This window comes from Stegastes partitus, unplaced genomic scaffold, assembly GCF_000690725.1.
Source record: "Stegastes partitus isolate 25-593 unplaced genomic scaffold, Stegastes_partitus-1.0.2 Scaffold3630, whole genome shotgun sequence".
Taxonomy (NCBI): Eukaryota; Metazoa; Chordata; class Actinopteri; family Pomacentridae; genus Stegastes; species Stegastes partitus.
The window spans coordinates 193740-212267 of record NW_007581361.1 but is presented as its reverse complement, the minus strand read 5'-3'; the positions used below and the strand labels follow the sequence as shown (position 1 = coordinate 212267).

At 41.9% G+C, this 18528-nt stretch overlaps 1 protein-coding gene across 1 annotated transcript in view; it reads right to left on the bottom strand.

Moving 5' to 3' along the window:
- LOC103375912 (teneurin-3) overlaps positions 1-18528 on the bottom strand; it is a 124879-nt gene that overhangs the window by 19874 nt on the left and 86477 nt on the right. Inside the window, exons 15-20 of the mRNA XM_008306213.1 lie at positions 15464-15583; positions 12990-13251; positions 11677-11944; positions 10042-10185; positions 2183-2432; positions 332-352 (exon numbers count right to left, since the gene is read on the bottom strand). Coding sequence (XP_008304435.1) covers positions 332-352; positions 2183-2432; positions 10042-10185; positions 11677-11944; positions 12990-13251; positions 15464-15583 — 1065 coding nt within the window. The remainder of the gene's footprint in view (positions 1-331; positions 353-2182; positions 2433-10041; positions 10186-11676; positions 11945-12989; positions 13252-15463; positions 15584-18528) is intronic.

The following is an 18528-nucleotide window of genomic DNA, read 5'->3' as shown; positions in this document are numbered from 1 at the left end:
GCTGTTGTCTTAGTCGTGAATACAAAGCAGTTTTGTAAGCTGCTCTGGATGAGAACATCTGCCAAACATCATCACCGGAAATGTAATTATAAGCTTCACAGTGTGACTGTTTACTGTAGCACCTGCTATTGGACTGCATAACGGGATGTAGGTGTTGATTGTACATTTTTATGTTAAGAGCGTTTTCTTTGTATTTACACATCCCGTCATGAGGCTATAATTGGTGAGTTATAGTCACACATGGTGATCGCAGGTCGACTGTAAACGGGAGAGTTATCTCTAGAAATGAGAAAGAATAAAAATTAAACACACACACAGACATGATACCTACCTGTGTCTAAAGTCTTTATTTCTACGAAAGAGTATGAAGGAAGCAGAAAAAGAGGAGAAAGAATAAAGATAATGAAATTGTTACAGATTGAAGAGCTACTTTCACTTTCTTTTTTTTAAACTTTTTTTAATCTTCAACATTACTGCGTGTCCAATTATATATTTTTTTCTCATGTAGGCTTGACGTGATTTTTTTTTCTTCTTCCCCAAAAGCCTTTAATCATTTTTGTTATTTCTTATTCAAACCATGGAGTCATTAAAGCAAGGGCTAAAAAAAAAAAAAGAAGCCTTATTTTCCACACAGAGTCTAGTGAAGAAAAACAAACAGGCAGAAAGTCAAAGTAGCCCCCCTTGAAGAATCAACAGAGCCGCTAGAGAAAGTCACAGGCAAAGACAGTCCGTTTGGCAGAAAGTGGATTAGAGCTGCAGCCCACAGAGAGGAAAGCGTGTACTCCTGTGTTCATAATGCCCCACCCCACGTCACCACTGCTTTCCTTAATTTGTGCACTCAGATTGAAATATTGATTCTGCGACTTGCTGCGCTGACCACCAAACCCAGAATCTAAATACAGACTAAGAGCAGCAGTTAAAATAGGTTAAGGGAGTCCCAAAACTTGAGCCACTTGGGTCTTTGAATGTTTAAAAGAGACCAAGATCGAATACAAGACGAGCTAACCGAGCTGCTTTCGTTTCTGCGAGCAATGAAGATATGGTATATTATGCGGCCAAACTTGCACTTCTTCTGCTCCACTCATTTATATCTGTGTTGCGACTGCCATCCACTGTGAACAGAAATTTTCCTTAGAGTGCTTTTTTATGTCAGACTAAATTTAATAAAGCTAACGCAAGTCCTCAATGTAGTAGTTTGTGCTCCTCTCCTTGTAAACAGCGTAAATAGTTGCTTGGAGTCATAAACCATTTCGTAAACTATTATTTATCTGGTAAAGGGCTGCTGAGCATGCACGATCCTTTGCAGCAGCACACCGCCTCCATTTCACACTGTTACACACTTTCCACCATCGGAGCTGCACTGTAGTGGCTGATCCCTTTGCAGGTACATTAGCAGGTTTCTGGGGGTAGACGGGAGTGCTTTTCAATCACTTCCCCCTTTTAGATTGTCACTGAGCATCCACTCTTGTAATCCTAATATTAATTTACAAACCACTTGGTGTACAAATACCTGCCAACGGTGTGGTGACCTACATCCTTTTAAGGCAGTTTTCATATGTTTGTCATGTATGTGTCTCGTGGAGGACGGTGGCCCAATGTACATTTAATCAACATCTGCCACTTTGAAATAAGCCAACTGGCCGAATCGGAGTCATTGCTGACAGAAGCCAACTTGGCATGAGGGCGTAAATCATCCCAATTACACAGTGAAGACAGGATGTCTATCCTAATTATGGAGATGGATAGGGAAAAGATTTCAAATTTCTATGGATGGGAGAAAGATGTGTGTGACTGACAGTCTGTCCACCACGCCGTTTCAATTTCTCTCTTCAAACTGAGCACTAAATGTAGAAAAGACAAGTGAGATCCATGGGATCTTTCATGTCTTCACACTTTTTGGGTTTTGTTATACTATGTCACATGTTTTATGTTGTTTTTAAAAATCATCAATAATTTTTTTTTTAAACACAAACACAAAAATAAAGCATCTTTTTGTCCTTTCATCTGGAATTTATGTGCAGTAATTCCTTCATACAAATACAAGGGTTAACTCTCACATCTTAAAATTGATGTAGTTGGTTGAAGGGTCAGAGGTAACAACAAGCTGCATAATAAATGTCAAAGTAAGTGGAACATTTCATTAAAAAAACACCCAACCCAAACAACCCGGCCTCGATCTCACCTGAGCTCCATGATACTTGTGACATTGCCAGATGGGTAGATGCGGCGGATGTAGTTGAAATCTCCGACGTACAGGCTCCCGTCGATGCCCCACGCCAGAGCCACCGGGGCCAGCAGCTTGTTGCCCTGGGCCTGGCCGTTACAGCTGGGACACGAGATGCTTCGGCGCCGTCCATTCCCCATGACGGTGGAAATCACAGGGGGCTGCAGGGAGATGAACTGGTTCTCCCCGCTCCCCTTGTAAAGAATACCTGAGAAACAAAACAGCAGTTATTTGCAGGTGCGATAGCGCGATTGCTGTTTGTCACCGGTAGCAGATAACGGCGCTCATTATTTATTCTTTTTTTAAACCAAAAATTCTCTTGAGATGCATGTAAGGGGGAAGCATCGACAGACATCTAGGACAGATCCGGATAAAGTGGAAGCATAAAACAGTTGAAATGGAAATGCATGCTTTCGGTTAGAAGTGTAATACATAACATATTAACGGATGGGTTTCGACATTTTGAATAATGTGTCTATTTGTTTTCTTGCAGATAGTTAGATGAGAAAATTGATACCGCTCGTACGTCTTGCTGTTAAGTGGAAAACTGCGGCTAAGAGGCAATTATCTGAGCATAAACACTGGCATAAAGCTACTAAGAAAAAATGTTAAAGTATTTCACAGAGAGATGCCACTGTTATTTTTTTCTCCGGTATTTTCATTGGACTAACCACCTGATGACTCCAGGTTTCACACACAGACATCAGTGTGTATTTCACAACGAGTGCATCACCGTCTATCTGCTTCCAAGAGACTAAATGAACACGTTCTCCAAAATCGTCCATTAGCCAGTCAGTTGTATTTCACGGGCGTGAAAGGTCTTTTGAGGTTAATACGTTTGTCATAAAAAGTGAGAAATTATTGTTTAAATGAGTTTGGTTTATGTTTTCCTCAGCAAAAACAATGATGTGATTTAAATAGATGAGGGAGCGTAGGCAGCGCAGAGGCAACGAGCTGACCATCAATTTAACTGATTTACACCGATGCTTCAGCGCTATGCAATGCTTTACAGCTGCTTCAGTGGGTTCCTGGAAACCCTCTACAAGTATATTTTAAGTAAAATAATGTTCTTTTAACTTGACAGGGAGCCTGTTTTCCCCAAGTCTCAGAGAGGTGGTAAACATAAATACAGTGGCGTGTACCTCCCCCTAAAACGGTGCATACATTTCTCTGAGCACTCCCCAAATTTGGTGAGTCACTACAGATTAATATTTTAACAAGAAGCAGATATAAATGGCTTTTTAGGGGGTGCTGATATAGTGGGACTCTCTTCAAAGGGGGGAAAACACATCAAAGGGAAGAAGTGCATGCTGGAAGCACTTAATTATTCACATCCAGCAACTTGTGTGAATTCACACTGCCTCTGTCCTAATTAGTGGATCTATGACACCAGTGAATGGCCACATAATGTCATTCTCCCACAGCGTCGTACCATAAGCCATCGTAACCCTGGATGTATGTGAAACCAAGCGTGCTGCCGTGCTGCTTGTCCCTTCTCTGATTAGTTCCTTTCATTGATTTAATTGATTGAAGGGCGAATTCAAATGAAGGCACGGTCTGGCGAGACAGGACGATCTGACCAATCCGTCTTTTGTATCCGAGAGCATTATACATGAGCCTCTAACAAAGACAAATAGGTTCGTGGGAAGGCTTTATGTGTGACGCCATCAAACGCGCGACCTTGGGACTTTAATTGAACTGTGATCCATGCATCTGCTCGCTGAATGAAACATACAGTGTGATGAAAACGCTCAGCGAGCCGAAAGGTTGACGCTGCACCCAGAAACATAGCCACAAATAACAAATACGCCATGTAATCTGACTAGAATTTTAATGCCTGTTTGTGTAATAACTCCTTAACATTCTCGGGGAAGACAAAGACGTCTTTAATATCCAGGATTTAATGCAGTGTGTAGGACATGGATCAGTTGTAGCACTACAGCAGTCGAGCAGTTTGGCTGTTGTTCAGCTTCGAAAAAAAAAAAAAAAAGAACGAAAAAAAAAGAAAAGAAAAATGAATGCTGAGGTCATTTTGGCAAGCCACTGTGGTCCTGTCTATTTACACTTCCATCACAGTTTACTGTACACACAAGTCCTAGCATAGGCTATTAGACAGCGTAATGGAATAGATTAGAAACACTTATCAATCATCAGCCGCCCCCCACCATCGCTCCACACTTAGTATCGACACTATACTCTTTCACTTTGATTTTGCCACGTACACAGCGTCTGCCGCCAACTTGGAGTGAGTGAGCAGATTAAGGTTCAGCTTTCTCCCCTCAAGGACACTTGGTCATGACACATTACTGCTGATGACTGTTGCGAGGATCAAGCTTGTGACGTCTCAGCTGGAGAGCTGCACTGATGGGAACTTGGCTTCTGACTATCCAGCGCCCCGAGGCTGAGGAAGGGGACTCCTACAGTGTCCACACTAAAATGGCTTTGGAGTCCATAAACATGCATTCATAAATATTTTAAACTTCTACTTCACTCTGCTCCGAGTCGGGATGAAGACTCCTAAAAACGTAAACACAACTTTCTCAAAAAAAATAAGGTGCAGCTACTGTTGTGAGAGACGAGAAAGAAACACAAGTTAGCAAAGTTCTGTTTTTCGGCACAGACTTGAAACTAACTAGTGCTCCCTCGACAGATTTTGCAGAGGAGATTTCGAGTCAAAGTATAAGTACGGCAGCTGAATGGATCAGCCGTTGGGGATGTGGCTGCTCATCGATCAGTAAATGAATGTGTGGAGGCGTGTTTCAGATTTGGATAGAAGTTGGTGAAAGAGAGAAATCACTGTTTAACTTGGCATAGTGGGGAAAAATGGCTTTTTAGAAAGTCTGAGAATCTGTTGTCTCGTTTGCTCCAAGATCACTCCAACACTGTTCCATTCAACAAGCACGCAGCCCCGTAATGTAATGTAACTGCATGTCACGCAGCATTTACCACTTTATTAAACACTCACACACAGCTAGACTCTGAGGGCAACATGGAAGTTCCCAAATAATAACAGGAGAAATACTGAAAATAATCCAACATAACAATGTGTATGAAAAAGAAATTATAGCGAATGAGATGTGGAGAAAGCATGAAGGCCATTTTCCATCATAAAGACTAAAGCAGAAAATAGAAAAACTCAAAGAGGAGCCATTACAGACATATTTGAGCAAGGAGCAGAACGTCATCTTCACAAACTTTCCCTCCTGCCTCTATACAGAAATGATAATTCCTCACTAGACTGCCCCAAACTGAATTGATTCCTTCCTTGGAATCATTACAGAACGTAATCATTTGTTTGATAAAAGGCTAATTTGAGTCATGTAGTGGGGGTGGGGGGGAAAAAAAAAAATGCTTTAATGTCGACATCACAGCTTCCGCGATGATTAATGGTACAAACGCAAGGCCGAGTCTCCGTACCTGATAAAAAACTGGAGCGCCCTGAGCAATGTCACCTTGGTGACACACAGAGAGTACAGAGATTGGTAGGGGAGGATTGGGAGTGTGTCTTAATTGCACCCTGTCCTTCTTTGTTCTCCTTTGCACTGTGTCATTCTCCCAGATACCACCCAGGCTCCCACTGATCCTGATTGAGGCTAAAAGTGGGCAGGAAATCTCTCAGCGCTTCAAATGCGGCGTGCGTGCGAGCCGTACAGTAAGCACACTCACGGATACTGGATTCCTGAACTCTGCCTGTGTCCAATAAGAATCAGCTATGTTACCCTAGATAGGACAAGCCGCAGATTGAGTGGAAGGCATATCCACTTGTAACGAAGAAAGGAGGGGCAGGAGGACATGACTAAAGCACAGACACCAGCAATTTGCCTTATCTAGTTTGACAGGCTCTGGAGTGGAGACTGAGGGAGGGAGACGGCTTTTGCTCGGGTCTTTTGCCACAAATGATGAGAGAAAAAAAAGTCCTCAGATGTTGGAAGTGGTGCAAAAATGAAGCAGGAGTCGCAACAAAAAGCGATAGCAAAATGTTTGGAGCTAAACCGCTGTGCAGCTGCGGAGGACCGCCGCTTGATAACATGTTGGGTGAGGACATTAGTCAAGGTTTACAGCATTAAAGAATCAATACAGGCGCAGCAATGAAGGCAAACAGTGATATTTGGATTCATCTTCATGCCGACCGAGGATATCGAACTGCATTCCTTGCCCAAAAACCCACGTGGGCCATAAATCTCAAATGTCAAAAAGTGGCTGAATGCAAGATTGAATAATTCAGTTTGGATTGAGAAAATGCGGGGGAATAAAACTAGATGCCTCCTCACAGCCACTGTAATAAAAATTAATGTGTGAGGGCAAGAACAGATCAGATTACAGATAGGGTTATGGTACTTTGATGTGAACTCCGCATACAGTAGCATGCCCGAGTCGCTAACAAAAAAACATTTCACAGTCTTACCGAGCTCGCTGTCTTTGGGATGAGCTAATAGGATTGCAATATGAAACCCTTTTGGCAAATTGATTAAGCTCGTGTCAGACGGCGGCAAATGAGACTGAACAACACAAGTTTTGCTCGACTATTTTTTTTTTTGAATCTTTTTAAATTTAGTCGGACTTTGCAATTTATTTTTAGTGCGCTGTTGTAACAGGACGTGTGAAAAAGCCTTGGGGAGGCTGCAGCATTTACTGCATAAGAAAAAAAACTCCACACCATCTGGTTGGGGTGTTATTTCTGTCATCACTGTTTCCATGTACAACAACAAGCATTCACGTGATTTCTTCATGCACGGCGGCAACATGATTTTCTGTTAAATCCAGACACACACACAGTGCACCTCAATCTAACAGGCCAAAGGATGCAGCATACATTAGCATATCACACATGCTGCACCTATCTGTTGATCACAAAATGCATCTCGCAAACGACTACAACTCCAACTGTGATGCTGCCACTGCGAGGGCTTTGGAGATGGGAGCGCTATACTTTGAGACAGGTGGGATGAAACGCGACACACCAGCAGCAGTCAAGCTAGAGGCATATTTCAGTGTTCTTTTGCACACTTCACAAACTTCAGGTTCTGGATGGCTTGACAGATTGGGTTCGGAAATGGGCTCCGGTGTCTGTTCTTTTAATGTTCAACAAAGAAGCAGGACAAAGTAGCATCAAGGACAGAACAAAGTAAAGAAACTGCTTTTCTGACATGTTTTCAACAACCGTACCCGACAGTTTTTGCAATCTCGGGGATGTGAGAGGCCTGGTATAAATGTAGAATACATGGATGATATTACTGTGCAAACCCACTGAGTATTGTGGGATGAATAATGTTGCCCCTGCCAATTGTGGGTGTGCATGTAAGATGCTATAAAAGACTATATTCAAGAAGTAGGCAGAACAGAGTTCTAGCTACACAAACATGCCTCCTTACAAAGCGACCTCCTCTGGTAGCCAAAATATCTGGTAACAAAAATAATCTCAGTGGTTTACTTAAACTTTGATGGACTGGGCCAAAAAGACACAAAAAAGAAACAGATTTATACGTTTGTGTCAGGCGGCTGCAGAGGCTTCGTAAGGAGCCTCCAGGGCTCATGTGAACCTCCTCATAAATGTAACTACACACGAGGGCTGTGGAGATACCACATATAGACCTCAAGAAATGTGACTGGTCAGCTCGTGCTGCTTTCCGTTGTCTCCTCCGTGCTTACAAGGCAGGTGGAAATTTAAGAAACACGAGTAGCTATTCGAGCGCAGCATCAACACCAGGAATATAAAAGCAGCCGTCTGTTTTTTTTTTTTTTTTAATGCTCAATGAGCCACACAAATTCTTTAATGGTGTGCTGTTAAATCAGTGCATTCCATTAACCTCTTCAACCTCACTAGACCTGCTGGGGTTGCCTTTAAGCTACTATTTATTCATATTGATAAATACATACCATTTTCAAATGAGAGCTTTTGCCATTTAGAAACCAAACCTTTACAGAGCTGAGTGTCAGGCGTTGCACTTGAAAGACAATAAATAAAATAACATTTTAAAGTGATTCATTCATCAGCGACACAGAATCTAAAAGCATCGGCGATAGTCATGACTGGCACCTGCTTTCAATGTGAAGCAACTTCACAGTAATGTACATTAAAGTGTTGATTTCTGCCGAAGGCCAACCTGTTGCCTGATAAAAGCTCAAATAAAGCTGCATTGGGATATTTTTTGCTGCTTTTGGAAGAATTGATTTTATTTCAGTTCACACGGAGCACTGCAAAGGGGAGTGAATCAGAAAAGCGGGATGCTTCTACCTGTTAGGTGAATAGTGTGACCTCTGAGTGAGCGTAGGTGTACAACACATCTCTGTAGAGTGGAAGAAACCACAAAGGCACACTACACACGGTACACTCTAGATGACGTTTTGCAGGGGTTGTCAACACTAAAATCACCCCCAACCCACCCACATTAAGACGTTGCTCATCTCAGAATTACTGTGTCACAAAAAAGGAAATAATATTAATGAGAAAAACACACTTTCTTGTGTAGTCTCTACGTTGAAAAGGTCATTTATCTCAGATTGATAAATTTTGGTGGATCCTTTTTTTTCCCACCGCACCGACCTCTAAAAACATTTTTAAACTGACCTACACCTTGCACAGATACCTGACTGCATCTGAAATCGCATGTCTTCAAACATAAAACTGTAGAGAAAAAGAAAATCAATCATCACCCAACCAGGGTGCCCCGAGAATCTTTGACTGAGAGAACCGGGCAAAAAGCAGGCAAACTATTACCACAGGTATAATTACGAGTTTCTGAGATGCATTTGTTGTTGGTGCACTCTAAAATATTGTGCTGGTTGCCAATGAAACAGAAGGGATTCAATATTAATTTCTCTATGCTCTTTGAAAGTGAGTCATCTATGATTTATCCACGACTTGAAAGGGATAAAGTGATTATGCAGCTTAAAACTAAAAGCGAAGACCGACATTAAATACTCCCTAAACTATAATAAAAATACAAGGAACAAACGAGACTGATAATACAAAACCTATTCAGAGAGAAAAAAAAAACAAAACAAATGATGTAGTCACGAACTCTAATCTGTCAGTCTGGGACTAAGGACTGACCCTCCACTATTTTGAGATGAAAGGGACACAAATTGTGTCGGACATCTGGAACAACGATTGTGAGCCGGCGTGGGTTTAATGTCAAAACAGCGGTCTGGCAGACTGACAGTGCGCACTACCCTGAAGCCCTGAGGCGTACTTCTTATAATTGCAGTCATATTACTGCCTCCACAATAGTAACACAGTGAAACCCTTTAATAGTGTGCTGGCTGAATCCTCCAGATTATAGAGTGTGACCTCGCAGTCCTGCAGCCCGGCACTGACTTTGCTGTATGTATATTTGATAGTTTCATTATGTATGTTTCACTCTCTCATGTCTGTGCACCGGCACGACAAAGACTAACTCACGTCCATTTATTGTACTTGCCGATTAAAGAGAATCTGATTGATGACAGAGCAAGGAATTAATTTAGTTTATTGAATTAATGCGAGAATTAAACATGACGCCTGTTCATCAAAAGCGTGAGCCTTCGTGAGGAGCAAAAGGCCGACTTCTTCCTAAAATAGCTGAGTGGTGTGGAACTGTAGCGAGCCCTGCACCCTGGTGACTTCCTCACTGATTTATTCAGTCATTACTGTGAATGATCGGCCCTTCAAAACTCTCCTCTATTATCTGCAGATGGGATGACGAACCATATTTCATTTTGATTCAAGTATTTACTGCGGTGATTCAGGGTAAAGACCACCTGCCTGTAACCCGAAGAGGCCACCTATCTCCGGCCCACAGCCGCACACATGCACTGCATTTATGAGCCTTTCTTACCGTTCTGAATGTCCAAAATGTGGTGTTTGTCTAACATCCATCCTCCCATGTTGGAAGCATCCAGTTCATAGCCTTGTAACACCGCCGTCCTCTTCTCCCAGAGCACCACATCAAGACAGGACTCGTATTCATATCCCACTGACACTGAAAGTAATGACAGCAGATGCCTATGGTGAGCAAGGTTACAACCTCCGTACTTGACACTTACAGCAGCAATGAGGCTTGTAGCTTATAAGACATTCAGAACTCGTTGTGGCTGTTTTCTGTATCTGCTGGTTCTGCTGTCTCTTTGACTATGTAATTTTCTCCAGCTGGGATGATTTTTAGAAGACCCATGGGGTTTCTGTGTCTCACCTGCACTGTTTGGATTTTATGTGCGCTTGTCTCATTTGTCTGTTTTATCTTGTGTAAATGCAAATAAAGCACAATGCGAAATAGCTTGTAAAGTGTCATGAATTATTTAAGCGATAAAGGAGCACATTTTAGTAAATATCATAAATGCTGTGATATGATTACAGCCATGAATCCTATTGTTTGTCAAGGTTTTTGTCTGTAGCATGTAAGCCAGAGAGGTTTAATATTCATCCTTCTTAACGAAATCCCTTTTGAAATCTTAACAATTCGACAATATGGGCATAAGTACGTTATAAACGCAGCGCAATGTTTACAATAGTGTTTTATTTCTCATGTAAACCCTTTGAAACACAAAACTTGAAAAAATAGAAAATACACTCTTTATCCTCGTCACAGAATAGTCAGATATTGAACTTTGCTACAGTCATTGAACTGCTCATCTGTGACACACGAGTAGGTCCAAAAACTTTAAAAAAATAAATAAATCTAAGCTCAAAATTGTGATATATACAGTCTGGTAAAAACTAACTTTTCAGCTGAACTGCAGGTCGTGTTGACACAGAGCAAACAGGAGACAAGACTGGAAACCAAAATGAAAATGTAAGCAGTAAAATAATATATCATATGTAGAGTCCCCACTTCTTTCCAACACTAATATGTGGGCACTTGGAAAACGTTAATCAGGCGTTTTATTGTTTTTTTGGGCAAAATAACTAATCAAAGAACTAGAACTACTTCCATCCAGGCTGTGCTGTTTCCACATAGGTGAGGATTTTATTATTATAATATTAGCCTACAGTGATGGCAATTTTGACAGAAGCAAAATATACTGCTGGGGGAATAAAGGATTCAAAATTAAAAGATTCTATGAAGAAATTATCTGCTCAAAAGATTTTCTCGTTTAATTTTTCAATAGATAATGTGACTATTGACTCCTTGCTGATTTTCTTTTTTTCACTCTGCCGCTTCATAGGCAGTATTTTAGTTAGTGCACAGCTGCTGAAATATCATACGTGCAAAACAAAGAAGTCAGCAAAAGAGCAATGGCCTTCAAAAATGCAGCACTGGGGGATTTCTGGATTTCACACCACCTGCTAAATCTTTATTGCACATGGTAACAAAAGCAGTCCCCAGCTAAATAATCCTCAATTTAAAAAAAAAAGTAAAATCAATCTTTTAAAGTTCAACCAAGGTTCACTGCCTGAAGGTAGCGCGAGTATCCGACAGTGTACCTGTGCTTACACAACATCTTCAGTAGGCAGCTTCACAGCGGGAACTCACCCACAGCCTCTGCCAGGCCAAAGACCTTCTGATTGTAGGCGTCTGTTTTATCCCAGATGAAAGTGTAGGAGAGGTCGGGGAAGGCGGGGAAAGACTTCTGGAACTGACGGCCCATGACGGCCACCATCAGGTGCACCTTCATCAGGCCAAAGGGCAGACGGTCCTGGGTCAGGAGCACCTTGAGGATGGGCTTGTAGCCAGCTGCCCTGGAGCTCAGGTAGACCAGGTTGAGGTCGCTGCCTGGTATGGCCACTTGCTCATGAAGGACCTATGATTTTAATTAGCAGTCAGACTGGTGCCAAAACCACAGTGTGAAGTATCGACTTAAGTAACACAGTTAATTGGAGCGACTGGAGTGTGTATTTAACGTAGAGAATGGCCCGAAGTGCAGCATATACGTAGCATTTATGTGGTTAAAAAAAATAAAATGAAATAATTTATTCATATATTGCAATTCCTACAGTGGCGTTCCATATTATCATACAGATCCCAACAAATTTTATTGCTCTGTATAAGAAAGTTTAGGCTAATCCTGTTACTCTGCAGTGCAGTCAAATATTATAAATTAGCAGCCAAAACATTAAAAAAGCTCTTACTTATGTCACACCACTGACTACAATGTTCTATATGCAAATTGAGCTAACTCCACAGGCACTAAATTAATTCTTCATTATTAGAGTGTGTGAGAAAAAAAGAAAAAAAAAATACTTGAACACCGCAACTCTGATAATTGACAACTCTTTCCCTTCTTTTTCAGGGCTCTCAGCTCTTGACCGTGTTGCGCCACAGACTGCCACGACGCTTATGCTGAAGCATGTCCAAGCAATTTGGATTTCTTCCCTCAAATGCAACACATAAATTTTGTTCTAACGAGTTTAAATGGCAAAAGCTGCAGAGTCACATTTTGCATTTAGGGATTTTCAACTCTGATTTGGGCCAAATGGATACAAACCAAATCCTGAGGCACGTAACCTCCACGCAATGTGCCCTCAGAATTTATCAGTGTTGCTGTGAGATAATTTACGGCTTAGTATTTGGGGAGATGCCTCAATTCAATCACAGCCCAAAGGCAAACTGAAAGGCAAATCTGACTCTGTTTAAAATAGGCAAGAAAAGCCATGGTAAAAGGAAGATAACAGCATTATCGTTTTCTCCGTGCATGTGTAATTTCAACAATGCTGCCTGTAATGTCCGGATCAAACATGAGTCAAATTATTGAAGTCATTCAAAACAATCAGATACGAACTGAAATTTGGAATTGACCATAAAGCCCTGTAATGTGATGCCTCCCAGTCACCTCTGTGACGTCTCACCTGGGTCTCGGGGATGATGGGACTGTCCTCTGGGGACGTCTTGTACAGGGTGGAGAGGGGCGTGGCCAGGATGAGGGGGTTGGGCCTGACCAGACCAGTCAGGTAGCAGCTGGGGATGTCGTTCTCTTCCCGCTTCATCACCACTGTGTCCATCACGTGGTAGACGTTCCAGGGCAGCCACACTGTGCGGTGCAACGTGGGGAACGGGGCGCGTTCGTAACTCAGCGTCAAAGAAGCACCGCCGTTGGCCAAGAGGTCGAACCTTATCACATTATAATGAAAAGGAAGCACATTGTTTTAAAACTAAAAATGAAGTTTCATAAGTATCTGCAGAACCTGTCTTTAAACCTGGGGTCCTATTTTAATTTCTATTGGTTCTGATAACTTTATATTCTCACCAAAGTAATGTTGAGATTTGAGAACACGACATCATTGCAACATGAAAACCTCACAAGTAAAGATAATCTGACAGTTTGTAAATGAGTCACTTTTTCACCACATCTTCTAAACCACTTTATTTGCAGGTAAAAATAAAATAAGATAAGATAGGATAAGCCTTTACTTTTTCAAGAACAGGAAAATTTGCAGTGGTTCAGCAGCAAAACAGATAAAATAGAAAAAAATAAAACGTTTAGAGATTTTTCTACACAGATAATTAGATGCTGCACAGATTCCTTGAATGTGGAGAATAACAATATTGCACAGAGCAATTCTGTGTGTAGAAAGGCATCGGTATTGCACATATTATTCCATGAGTCGAAAATACTGATATAATTATAATTTTAATGACACATATTGGCAATAATTGGTTATTTACCTCAAGGAATTACTGGAAGAGTATGTAACAGTGGGGAAATTAGGAAGTTAGACTGACCTCTGACTTGCAATGTTGTCACATTCTCAGATCTCATCATCATTACCGCGAATGTGTGTGTGTGTGTGTGTGTGTGTGTGTGATTGTTAGTTTTCTAAGTATTTTTTTTTTAACCCAAACAAACGATTGTCAAAACTTAGACTGAGATAATTTTGGAATTTTCCTTCAAGTGCAAAGTAGCTCAGTAAATATTTATTTCAGGACTAGCCTAATAATCCTTCTTTCAAAGGAAAGGATTGTTTTTCCCCTTAACCAGTGCGTTCCCTCTATTCAGCCTCCATATATTATTATCATTCAGTGGATCTAATTTATGACTTGTGTTTAACCAGCCATGGCGTTAGAAGACACTTTATGGTTGAATTTGGTTTGGAGTGTTGAGTCTGGGGAGTTTTCTCTGGCGAACTGGTTTTAATTAGTCCGACATTACTCAGGGAAAAGTTACTGGTTTGGAAATGAAGGGCGAGTCTTTGAAGTGCTGCTCTATATATTCGGCGAGCTCCACTACCCAGGGGGTAAAGCATCTGTGTGGTGACATTGCATGCATTCACATGCACAAAGACGCGCACACACACTCGCAGATTTGAATGCTTATGCACGTCTCTCATGCACGCGCCCACACTCAGAATGACACACACACACACACACACACACACACACATGCTCACGCGCCAACAGCCAAGCTGTGCAGCTGACCTAAAACAGCTTCCTTCTCAAGCTCTCTCCACTTTGGGCAGTGGGGAGCTCACAGCTGCAAGAGGCCAGGCTTTGATGCTGCCCCCCACTTCTTAACACACTGAGCGGATCTGTTGGCTAACCAAGTGTGATTATCCCCCACCATTTATCACGCTCCTTGTCAGAAGAGTTACAGGGCGGAATATCTGAAGAAATCAGCTAATCCTCAGCTATCTGGGGACCCTAGGATTGTGATTCATAACAACAGCTGTACAATTCTCTGCCACTCAATAAGCCTTTTATTCCACTCTGGCAACACATAAACATGGCCTCTATCTGTTGAATTCGAACGAAGGCCTGACTCACAATCTTCGATGACCATCTGCAGAATGAAGCTCCCACCTGAGATGGACCCTCCCTGTAAAATATGTGACATACGTTTGTCTTGTATGTGTTTGCACTCCCATTATTAAGGACCCGTCTGTGGTAATAGCAGGAGAAGGTCAGACAGTAATCCCATGTTTTACTGCACCGCGGGCAGATTGATTCTATCCTTGCTGATTCAATGCATTTTAAACAGCCTGGTTCAAAATGGCCTCCACCACTGTGACATTTGCATGAGGAATTGTTCTAGGGCACAATGTGCTGCTGTTTCGATTTGTTTTGAGCGCTTTTTGGAAAACCGCCAGCACAATTCTCCTACCGTTGGACAGCTTTTTCTGCATTTTTTCCGCCCGGCACTGGGGACAGCACACGCCGCAAATAAATCGTTGCAGGGGCATAGGTTGGACCTAAGGACTGATCTGCTACTGAGCGACTGCTTGTGTTTGTTTGGACATGTAAATCAGTGTGGATAGATGCAGATGGATTGCTGCGCGTCCCTGCACGCTGCACCTACTGATGCATGTGTGCACGGGGGCTCCCTTACATGCCATCTTGCCGCGTGACGGTGTAGCCGTACTCCGGGTAGTGCAGAAAAGACACGTTGACTCCAATCAGCGGCGTCCCGTCTCCCGTTAGGACCTGACCCCGGATGACTGATGCCAGGCTGTGTGGGTAAACAAGCACAGAAAGAGCTGAGTAAACAAACAATGCCAGCCGGCGTCAACAAGCGACCACAGCATCAGCACTGCTAACAACTGTCATCCCGTTGCCAGCAGCAGGAGTAGGAGGTATGATTTACTGACCGTTAGGAACACACACATGTCAGTGGTTGTTATTCATGAAAATGCTACCTAACAGAGTCCTTCTTCGTGTCTCTTCACTGCTTTTAGGAACCCATAATTCACTGGGAAGAGGGTTTCTGTTAGGATTTGGCAGCGTCTTGCACATGTATTGCAGCATTTATGCTCCACGAGGACCTATTTTTTTATATTTAAAGCTTTATTGTGACACAAGGCAACATGCAACATTATATATAGCTCTCGGTGCATTTCATTTTGTGAGGCTATCTCAAGCTAAGAATATAAACACACAGCATATTATCTCGCCAACAAGATTCACAGTTAAATCATCGGTCTGCCAAGCAAAGTCAACTTGGTAAATGAAGTGTACGATACACCCAGCAGCGAGGCTATCAAATGAGATTCATGAGTGAAATATTTGCAGAATTGTTATCACGCTGACCTCGCTGAATTAGGAATTTTCTCGTAAAATGCATCTGAAGAGGTTGTGATCCAAGCGGGATTATTCCGCTGAGTACTTTTGCTTCCAAAAAAAGAGCCTTTTGTCAGTGTCACGCTGAAAGCTGGTGCTCACTGGCGTGATAAATGTCTGTGGTAATACTTGTGATGAAAGATAATATATCAACAAGAATTGTGTTAGAACGAGCTCTCCAACTCCGTTACAGATATCCTCTTGATGTGAGAAGTTGCAAAGCTCAGCGGCTGACGTGTCAAGAGGCACTTTATAGGAATTCGTAACAACAAAATGCAACGCTGGAGGCAAAACTGTCACCAAAAAAAAAAAGGGAAAAAAAAGAAATAAAAGCGAGTTTTATAAAAAGACAGGATATTCAGCAATGCAATAAATAAATAAATAAAATCGCCACAATAATTTAGAGAGGTGAGGCCATATGTAGTGACGATTTGAATACAAAAGAATGCAAAATGTTCAGCTGTGAAAATGTGAACATTTGGTTTCAAGCCTATAAGCAAAAAAATTGCCCCCCATATTTTCTAAAAATGTGAGGACATATGGGGAAAATAAATACAGGAGACATTTTCTGAACACAGATCCTCTTTTTCCAGCAGCACTTTTATGTACAGTCACACCTGATGGCTGCCTTACTTAACCCACCTCCCTGTGCTGGCCAAACAGTAATGCCACCGGAGGAGATGGGGGGGTTAAATGCTTCACTTCAGGGCACCTCTGTGGTAGTTTGCCTAGCATGGGAGACCATTACTCATTCACTTTCCCCTCTCAGATTTTCCCTGCTGGTAAATGGATTTGCTTCTGGTCAAAAGGCTCTCCGCCCCCCCAGCATCTCCTCCCCTGCTTTCGCCTAAAAAACTGTATTTTCTTTGGCATTTTTTTGCTTTATAAATCATACACAGAAGATTCATACATGATTAAAGCCTAAGAAATCCGCTGCCATTATTCACCATGAAGTCAGGGCCTTCAGGTAGAACTTGTCCAACACTGATCCTTATTCTTATATTCTTAGGAGTGAAGTCATTTGTTAAGTCGGTCTTGTGCATGAAGGTAAGAGGGGAAGACAATGCTATATTTCTCCATCAGCGTTTAATCATGCCCCAGTTCTCAACCATAGAGCTGAATTTTAAGTGTTGCCTCTGCATTTGTCACTACTGGGCAAAAAAAAAAAGTCCCATTTTGCCACTTTATCTCCGGGTCATTACGTATATGAGACAGGGATGATCAACAGCTTCAGACCCACTCTTCTTTCCCTCCTGCTCCATGTCTGGCACAACCATCTCCCATCGTTTATTTACTGGCTCAAAGAACAAGGCCACTTAAGAGCCCCAGTGAAGGTTCACTCTTTCTTCCCCGTGTCTCTATTAATCTTTGGAGAGGCAGACTGGTGCTACAGGAACCGAACCCCCCCCACACCCCGCTTCCCCAAAACAAACGTGAAGTGACACCACCTGCTGAAACCCCAGACGTGAATCATATAATTCATGCATTCTTATCTGTCATTGTCCCACACTGGCTGTAGAAAAACACCATCTGAAAACCCAGTGGGAGGCTTGTGTGGGGACATGTGATATGGCTGGGGGGGGTACTACGCCGCGACACATGTTTTATTCTCTGCGCTACACAAGGGACACGTTTACTGCCGAGTTCTGAAAGCTGACCGCGCGCTGAAATATGCTCTCTTTCTCTTGGCTTACACAAGAGCTCCTGAAAAAAAAAAAAAAAAAAAATAGAGAGAAATTACCTCTAACTGTTTACCATTTCCGTATCGTTGAACATTAACTTTGAATAACAGTCGCCTCTGTTGTTGGAAGTTTTCTCTTCTGGCATTGTTCCAGCGCTTCAGAGAATTTATTTTTATAATGTATATTCTGCAAAGTCTGACGATAAATTATTCACACTATAACCTCAAATTAATGTTAAAAAAAAATGGGTCTCCACACAAACTCTGCCACTGCAAAAAAATTCTACTTCATTATACGACTCTTTGGGAAACGGCTTCATGTGTACAGCGTTTGTGCTGATGCGTAATGTGAAAAAATAAAATAAAAGAAGATAATTAATTTTGTCAAACTTAGCGGTATGCATGTTTGCAGAGCAACTAAAATGCTGTTTTTGACTATAATACTAACTTCTACGAGGAGATAAAAAGGCAAATGAATATTGTGAGCAAGAGAGTTAATGCCACTGCCAGACATGAAATCGACAGTAAGCTGAAGACAATGAGGATGAGGATTACTGAGAACCCGGCTGGGGGGAATTGCCTCATTCTATATTTTCAGTAAAGCATGCTATTTACATATGGATTACTTTAAACTATTGGAGGAAATATTCCCAAAG